General features: G+C 42.3%; 1 protein-coding gene across 4 annotated transcripts in view; it reads right to left on the bottom strand.

The window, feature by feature from the left end:
• sema3fb (sema domain, immunoglobulin domain (Ig), short basic domain, secreted, (semaphorin) 3Fb) overlaps window positions 1–7,570 on the bottom strand; it is a 74,973-nt gene extending 67,403 nt beyond the window's left edge. For all 4 annotated transcript variants that reach the window (XM_079510987.1, XM_079510986.1, XM_079510989.1 and 1 more), the window contains exons 1-2: window positions 7,203–7,570; window positions 4,215–4,393 (exon numbers count right to left, since the gene is read on the bottom strand). In XM_079510987.1, the coding sequence (XP_079367113.1) occupies window positions 4,215–4,344 (130 nt within the window). In that variant the 5' untranslated portion in view covers window positions 4,345–4,393; window positions 7,203–7,570. The remainder of the gene's footprint in view (window positions 1–4,214; window positions 4,394–7,202) is intronic.
• Window positions 7,571–9,659: the final 2,089 nt, after the last annotated feature.

Genomic DNA, 9,659 nt, shown 5'->3' with positions numbered 1-9,659 from the left:
GGGAAGAAAACCCCCTGTAAAGATCCCTGGAATGGCACTGATGGCTTTTACTTCACACTTTCCCTGTAAACAAATACATACAGTAGTGGCCTTTATGACAGTGGTTCTCAAGCTTTTCCATGTCAAGGACCCCCAAAATAGTATGTATTTGACCACGGATCCCCCCATAGAAGACTTGTTGTTTCAAAAATATTCAACATTTCTTTTTCCTTATTTCTTTCAAGATTCTATTTTTTGAGGGGCGCTATCCCCTCCTATATGTCCAGCTTTGAGGGTTTGTGCACACAAACATTGTGTTAACACAAACATAGAATGCCATTGACAATGAATGACCAGCTTTGAGTGTTTGTGTAAACACAAACATTGAAGACGAAGGTGAGGACGCAAATTGTGATTGGTCGGAATGAGGTGATGTATGATGATGTATGATGATAAGAGCGCACCTCACTTTACACGTTATATTAAAAGCAGATCATTGCGACAGCTATGAGAGCTTGTAGATTAGATTAGATTATTTTCAAATAGTAAATTATAGGCTTAAAGTTGTTAAACTGACTTGATGCTATATTAACTCTGCTGGGGACCCCATGGAAACCCCCCAAGGACCCCTATGGGTCCCCCGACCACACCTTGAGTCTTTCTTTAATATTGCATTATAGAGCAAAATGTTTTTCTCTGTTTTATTGGAAGAAATTAATGTTTGTTTAGACATGGTTGGTAGTCCAGGTGAAGCCAGGTTTTATGTGTTGTGTGGCCTGAGAAGACAGCCGTAAGCATGGATTTAGATTGGAATCTGATTAATGTAATGCACTGTATAAACTCACATATGTCAGAGTTAAATGTGGGCCAAAAGCAGCCAAGTTATGCTGCTCAGTCTTGATTCATGACAAATGAATACCAAACACACCCAGGACGTCTGTGCCTGTTTGCACATTTGTTGTTTCAAATGATTTGTCATTCTCTAGGGATAATGTCACACTGTGATGTAAAAAGAGTGATCTGAAAAACCTACACATAAATCTGTAACTTTTATGTGTGGCATGCGGATTGGCTGTAGGCTATTTGTTTTGTTATGCTTGTCAATTCAGTGGTTTGTTTTGTTATTGAGAATGAACTTTCTAAGAATGAATGGGGAAGATGCCTTTAATTTATTATATTTCCTCATAGAAATAATCCCACATCCTATTGACCCCAACTACCAATAGAACTGCCCTGAATTGGAATCACTGAACTAATAATGGCTTTGATCATTGTGGACCAAGCTCAAACTAATGTGATTCTACTAAGCTATTTAACTATTTGACATGATGGCGGCAGAGAAAGAAACATAACTCTCTTGGGGATTGATGGCAGCAGTGGTCTTGTCTCAACTACCCCCTAAAAAGTCAAATTGATTATCTATGGCAGCTAGCTCCCCCCTGCTATAGCTATACAACACTCAGGTTGCTCGTTTAAAGGGGGTCAACCAGAATTGATTGCACTCCGAAACTAAGACAGACAGGTTGGATTTTATCATCTCTGTCCTGTGTCCAAAAGGAATTCAGTGCAGTAGGGTATGATAAGACTAAACAAAGTCTAACGTTCAAGGTTCTTCCTCATCTCACACTAAGTAAAGTAGGCCTACAGTACTTGAATGATGTGTTTTAACAAAGCCGATGCATAAGGAAACTGCCTGCTTCTGTGGTGTGAATTAATTGGCAATTAATTTGGATAGACTTTGTGTTCCTCTTTGTACAATTCAAGGAGACACGATACAGGGGGCATACAGACATTAATTAACAAATTAATGTCTGGTGATTTACTCCACCTGTTTTAATAGGTAAGCGGGGGCCTCTTAACCTGATGAGGTCATGTTCCTAAACCCCTTATACTAGAGCTAATCAGTTTTGATTAGTCCCAGTCAACACAAATAAATAGATACTGCAATTTAGTGACTGATATAAGCTGATATAACTACAAATTGACGTCATTCAGAACTTCTGATGGGCGGTCTCAGAACTGTGTGTGTGTGTGTGTGTGTGTGTGTGTGTGTGTGTGTGTGTGTGTGTGTGTGTGTGTGTGTGTGTGTGTGTGTGCGTGCGTGCGTGCGTGCGGTGTGTGTCTAAGCAATGAAAATAAATAAAACACCGTAGTTCTTCTGCATATGTTTGTCCAAACCACATATCCAGGTCCACAAAATTTATATTTGTGGTCAAAGGTGACCTGACATCTCAAGTAAAGAGTTAAAATGTCATGATGAAGTAGGGGAATTGGTGCAGGCTGGTCAAGGTGAGAGACAGGCCTCTCAAAAAAAGCAATTAAGGAGAGAGTCATAATATTGAGTTTGTGAGTGTGTGTGTGTGTGTGTGTGTGTGTGTGTGTGTGTGTGTGTGTGTGTGTGTGTGTGTGTGTGTGTGTGTGTGTGTGTGTGTGTGTGTGTGTGTGTGTGTGTGTGTGTGTGTGTGTGTGTGCAGCGTGGGGGGTTACATTCCTTTGAGAGACACAGCACCAGCAGACTGTGAAATTCATATTGACTAGAGGAGAAAACAGACTGGTAAGCAACAGCGTCTTTGCTTTTTCCACCCCGTTTGTCAGCTAGAGAATATTGCTGTCGAACACCTTTTTTTTCTCTTCTCACAGATGCTTCAGAGCAATTCAGCCAGTCAATGAACCACCTCATACAATCACATGCAATAAGTCTGCTCCCAGAAATGAGATTCAGATTAATTGAAAAGCGCTGTTCCTTCTTCAAAAACATCGGCAAAGTGAAGACACTTTCACAATTCACAATTTGAAGAAAAACAAGGGGGGGGGGGGGGGTATGAAATTATTGCTGAGCTCTGGATATGTGTGCAGTGGTGTATTAAATCCAACTTGATTAAAGACACTGAAAATGCCTTCAACAATGAACTGTACAAGTCCACTTAATTAAGTCAACGTGTGTCGCAGAGCCCTGGGAAATGGAAAGCAAAGCAAATAGTGTGGCTGTTCAGTCCCTTAGCCTTTCTCTGGATGGTAATCACAAGCTTGATCTTCAAGTGGAATAGGCCTTGGGGACCGCTCTCTGCTTGGCTGATCCTGGCAATTTGCTCTTGATAATACGCTCTGTCTCGCTCAGCACCCCAAATACCCTCTCACCTAATCATAGGCCGCTCAAAAAGCACAAACAAAGCCCCTATACACATTTGTGTTAACGGAGATTACCCACATAATGACTAGATTGTTATTACGTGCTCCCTGTTGTGTTGTCTCTCTTTGATGCTCCACTTTAGGGATTACGATATAAAGATGATTAAAAAATAACCATATGGCTTTAAAGGGCATAGAAAACAATCTATTGAAACACTGTTGTCTTTGTTAAATTCAGAATTTGCTTTTGTGCAGTATTTGTTTATGTTTTTAATTACTCATACAATACAGCCAAGTGAAAGCATCTGGAGGGCATTACTACTCTGCCGAGAGGTTTCAGCGAGGTGTGTGTGTGTGTGTGTGGGGGGGGGGGGGGGGGGGGGGGGGGTCTGCGGTGTAACATAAGAGTCTGGTAATGCTTCAAGTTCCTCCTCTCCTAAACCTTTGTCACATTAACAAAAGCCGCAATCGCTACAATTGCCTAATTGCCATGTCATCAGCCAAACACATTGTAAGAAACAATAGACGAGGTGACTTCATCACATGAAGACATTATCAGAGAGAACTATTTCACAGCAGTTCAAAACCATATGAGAAGAGGGATGAAAGAATAGGGACGCATGTAGATCGCACGCACGCTCGCACGCACGCACGCACGCACGCACGCACGCACGCACGCACGCACGCACGCACGCACGCACGCACGCACGCACGCACGCACGCACGCACGCACGCACGCACGCACGCACGCACGCACGCACGCACGCACGCACGCACGCACGCACGCACGCACGCACGCACGCACGCACGCACGCACACACACACACACACACACACACACACACACACACACACACACACACACACACACACACACACACACACACACACACACACACACACACACACACACACACACACACACACACACACACACACACACACACACACACACACACACACACACACAGTTAATTTCACTCTCCACAGAGAGATGACAGCAGCAAGCAGCATCACATCAAAACCCAGGGGGGAAATTTCAACCACAAACATCAAATCAAACAAAATCACAACAGTCAAGTGTTTATACATGATGTAAAGCTTACCTTTGAATGAGATGAAGACTCTGGGTGCAGCCAAGGGGTCAATGACATTGTTGGTAATCACTGTGGTCGCTAGGGCCATACTGGACATTGCCAGGAGGGCGTAGGCCATCCACACACCGGCCAGCTGCATGGTCAGTGGTCAACCAACCTCCAGCAGCACAGAAACAGTAGGACAATCACTGGAGGAACAACAAGGGGACAGCCAGACAGACAGACATAGGCAGTGCAGTGAGAAGAATCCAACAGATAAAACAACAGTGTGAGACACGCACATCCAGATCTTAGGCAGGCTGAATGCTGACAATAACAAATGATTCTAAAGAGATGGCTTTTCATTTGTTCATAGGAACATGACAATGGTGAATATGACATTCATGGTATGGGTCAAGAGGATTTGTGGGCATTACAGAGAGAGATGTCAAAAGAAAGGTCCTCAAGGGGGTCCTCCTTTCTCTGAACTCTAGCGACACAACACTGCTGTGGGAGGATTACACCCAGATCAAGGAGAAGTAGACCACAGAGTGTCGCTGGAATGAATCCAACATTTTCTGCTTAGTAAACAATTCCATTTGGCAGATATTATATTTGTCTGTGTTTGTGTGTGTGTGTGTGTGTGTGTGTGTGTGTGTGTGTGTGTGTGTGTGTGTGTGTGTGTGTGCGTGCGCGTGCGTGCGTGCGTATCTTGTTAGAGAGTTAGAAAGACAGGGAAGGAGGGAGAGAGAGAGAAAAAGAGAGACAGAAAGACAGTTAGAGATGAACATGTTGATGGGAGGATCTCTTTGCTGTTGTTGCTTGTGTTTGTGGTAATGATAGTAGCCTTTCGTCTCTTCTTCTGCCGACTAACAACACACATTCCTACTTCATGACAGTGTTCGTGTCTTACTCTGTAATTATAAGTTCACCTAATACCAGGTTGTTTGCACTTACCAGGTACAGACAGAAAAAAAAAAGGTTGTTACTGAGGTAATTTCTTCCCTGAGAAAATAATGACCGGAGGATTTAAAAGGAAACTAGAACAAGTCCTACCGGTTATAAAAGTGTAACCAGTGTTCATCAAACTGTCACTGTATGAAAGCCTCAAATGCTGACTGTGAACAAAGTACTCAAGTCTTCCACATCTAACACTGAGTCAGTGATCTCCACATATTGAATTAACCAATGATCAGGCACACTAATCTGCAAATAGTTTCATAGAGCCATCACGAGGAACACTTGGCTAACATCTCTCTTCATCTTTGACATTCTCTTCCTCCTCAGAAGTGATTTTGGAGTCCCGGGCGCCGCCAGCGTGGCGGTACCCTAGGCTGCAATGTCAGCCTGACAGCAAGTCGCGCGTTCGAATCCCGATCCCGACGACCTTTGCTGCACGTCACTCCCCCAGTCCCTCTCTCTTTCCCTATTTCCTGTCAGTCTACTGTCCTATCAATAAAGGCATAAAACCCAAAAATAAATCTTTAAGAAAAAAAAAAGAATTGATTTTGGGGTGTTGCCCCATACCATCATATTTCCCTCCCAATTAATGAATGACCAACACTGCCACGAACATTGGTGACTGTGTCTTGTGACATGGGGGGGGGGGGGTCATCCCTTACAGTATCCCAAAATGCATGCTGACAGTGTAATTGCTCTACAAGACATCATGTCACAAGTCCCTTCAATTCATTCACACCAAACACTGACTTGAGGTGAGTCGTGAGCCAAAATCAAATCAGAAACTCAGTTTGAGAGAGTTTAAGAGCATAAGCTGTTTAAACTTTTCTAATTTTTTCTGACAAACTTTATTCTCTGTCAGGCCAATTTCACAAAAGTAAATGACAAGTGGGAGATGGGGTGGCGTTTTTTTTTTGTCTGTGTAGACTGTGTGCATAATTTCTGAATATAATGGGAATTAATTTAATTAATTTCAAGGTTAATTTCAAAGTCTATCAAGTAACTTTCATAACGTTCTTACTTCCAGTCATATATGGCTTAAAGGTGAAGAAGAAAAGTACAAAAGTTAAATCAACTCCAAAGCAAAACCTGGACAATTTTCTCGGTATTTGTCATGAATCACCCATCATGAGTTCTTCATGTCAGCAATACTTCTTGTTTTGGACGTATGGAATAATCCAAATGTGTAGCCTTAGCCAAGACAACAGCAATATAGCCACAAGTTGGCGATGACATGCATTGCAGACTATAACATCCACCATTAGGCTACCTCAAACCAGTGAAGCCACTATAGCATTCTCTTCCCGAGCCTATAGATCTGCTCGGTATATTCCATCGGGACTCATTTGCGGCTCGGCATAGCCTACCTAGCCTACACGCGGCGCCGTTCTTGTCTGACAAGCGTTCAGAGGAATAATTGTAACTTATATTATAGGCTACATTTCAGATGATTTCACATCACTAAATACGATTATGATTTATGAAGACAGGCACAGCGCATAATGACTTTGTTGGTTCCAATCAACTGGCTAGAATTGTGAACAAGTTATAGCCTATAACTTTTTCCCCATCTAGGGCGCGCGTATGTGAGTCGCCAACAAAGCAAAAACATTTTTTTTAATTAAATAAAACTACATGGAAGCGGGCGTGTATCAATACCAGAGACACAAGGCCATGCTATACGTGGATTATAGGCTATAAAGATATAGCCTACTACTGCAAAAACTTATAAGCGCATGGGATAGGCTAGAATAATATATCAATAATTAAAAATGTCAGTAAAAAAACTAAAATATAAGTAAAATATTTATAATATTAATAAGCTTAGCTATTGCTTTTTGCTTCTTACTTTGTTTAAATAATGGTGTGATCAGGCTATATCTAGTCGATTTGCTAGCTTTGATTTTGTCACAAAATGAAAATGCATGCCTTTAGGCCTACTTACATTGAATAAAATAGGCTATCTGGCTATGCATTAAATAAAAAAGGTCAAATAGTCTATAGGCTACATCATTCATTAAGCAAAGGCCATCAAGCAACAACACAACACTGACCTACCTGCTTGTTTCAGATATCCGAAATTAACTTCAGACTCCTCCTTATAAATCAATGAGTCAAAAAAGAAATTCCAATCAGATTGTTGCCCTTCGTCTCTGGGTTGAAATGAATAAATTCCGGGTGCCGTTTCTGGACGGTCTTCTACACCTGAGCGCAGCGGCGTGTCTTTATCATAGCCTACTGACCCACAGTTGTCAGTCATGTAGCAAGGTAAAGTTGAAAGCAAATTTGCTGGTTTCGTCTTTTGCAAGAGCGAGTGCCAGTACACTGTGGCATGTCCAGAATTGCAGCTCCTAAAATGTCATGTATTCCTTATTGTGGTACGGGGTCCAACCTCGCAGCGAATGTCACTCTCACTCTTGAAAGTTAGGCGCTCTTGACTGTAGAGGAGAAGCATGCTCCGCTCCGCGCTAGCAGGTGGATGCACACTGGGCTATTTGCCTTAAACACACCCACGGGGCGGGCAGTATGTTGCTGCCACCGCCCATTCACCACGCCTCTAAACAGACAGCCAAGGTTAAGCTATCATTTATAACAGTGTGCTCTCTCTCTCTCTCTCTCTCTCTCTCTCTCTCTCTCTCTCTCTCTCTCTCTCTCTCTCTCTCTCTCTCTCTCTCTCTCTCTCTGTAATATTACATTATTACTTAATAATAAAACATTAGTTATGTCATATTATGCTATGTAATGTATAAGGTACAGTATGTGTCATGAGGACAACTGACAGATTGAAAATAACTTTTAACATTTAACCACTTGAACCCCAGCATCCCTATTCTGGGGGGAACATTCACAAAAATAGCAGATCTAAGCTCACAACACGTCACGTTGTGACGCGCTGTGACTTGTGAGCTTGTAGTTCAGCTATTTTTGGCAAGGAGGTTTGGTGGTTACTCCATCTTGCAAAGTGGTTAAAATGAAGTAACATTGATAAATTCCAAATATTATCAAAGTATTCTGCTGAACCCCTGGACTTGCGTCACGGCACCCACTTTGAGAACCAGTGATATTGTACTTAAAATAGGCTAGGCCAGTAGGCAGGCCTACTGCTCTAAAACAAGTTTATTTAGGGTGGCCCATAACGGCTTATGATTTTAAAAGACCACATATAATATTGCGACCAAAGGTCGCAGTTAACTGTGCATTTCCCGTCAGTGTGTGTGTTGGTTTGTCGGGGTGAGAGCACGTGACATCGTCAGGGATGGAGCACGTGACATCATGTGACATCATCAGGGATGGAGAAGCCCATTTATGGAGATCCCTCATGTCATCAATATTGTCCAGCAACTCTACATCTGACCTCAAACCTCAAACCTTAGATCTATATGGAGATGACCTGTTCTGACATTCCATATGTTGATCCTTCCCCATCCATCCATTCTTCCTCTTCGATGTCTCCCTTTTGACTGATACTAGTCCATTTAAACTCTAGACGGGCCGGCCCTGCCCCAAGGTTATTAGTGCAGCCGCGCCCGGCAGGCGGTGAAAACTAGAGTTCTTAACAGGCCCGGAAATTAAAGGACCACTTCACCACTTTTCAACATCTCTTCATATAATTGGTCCTAACTAATGTTCATGATAAAACACCACCATTTTTTCCTACTCAGTCTGTGTCTCATAGGAGGGCCTTGGGCAGTTCGGACACCCGTCCACCAGTGACATCATCATTAGGCAGATTTTTTTTTTTAAACAAGATTTGTTTTAAAATATATTTAGATTTGTATTATCGTGAGAACGATGGCTTCAACTTTTGCATTGCAACTTTTCAGGAAAAGAAAGCCTGCCGTTTCTATTAGCTTGGATTCACCATCGATGATGTCACTGATGTCACTGACGGGTTTCCGAACTGCCCACAGCCTTCCTATGAGACACAGACTGAGTAGGAAAAAATGGTGGTATTTTATCATGAACATTAGTTAGGACCAATTATAGGAAGAGAAGTTGAAAAGTGGTGAAGTGGTCCTTTAAGATCTTACCCCCCATGCCAAAGCGCCAGCGCTCGCCCAGCAGTCTGCTGTCGCCCTCAGGCGTCTTACTGGTAATAATAATAATAATAATAATAATAATAATAATGATAATAATAACAATTATTATTATTATTATTATAATCAAGGGTCATTTCAGATGAGGAGCAATAAATGCGCCTATTTTCATTTTCAATGAGACCTGCTTTTTTTGAGTGGTGTAAACCACTCCTACAACTGGCTTTTGTGTGCAGAAAAAAATGAGCATGGTTGCTATGTTCAAAATAATTTCTGACGTAACGAAATCATACCCGGGTGAACTGGATGACCGTAGCAACCATGCTCATTTTTTCTGCACAAAAAAAGCCAGTTGTGAAATCACATCCGGGTGTGATTTCATTACGTCAGACATTACGTCAGACCACAGCTGATCATGCTATATAAAACCTTACACCACTCAGTTCACACGGGTGTGATTTTTTCTGTACGCACAGAG

This window comes from Electrona antarctica, assembly GCF_951216825.1.
Source record: "Electrona antarctica genome assembly, chromosome: 9".
Classification (NCBI taxonomy): Eukaryota; Metazoa; Chordata; class Actinopteri; order Myctophiformes; family Myctophidae; genus Electrona; species Electrona antarctica.
The sequence above is the reverse complement of the archived record's forward strand: the minus strand, read 5'-3'. Positions and strand labels throughout refer to the sequence as shown.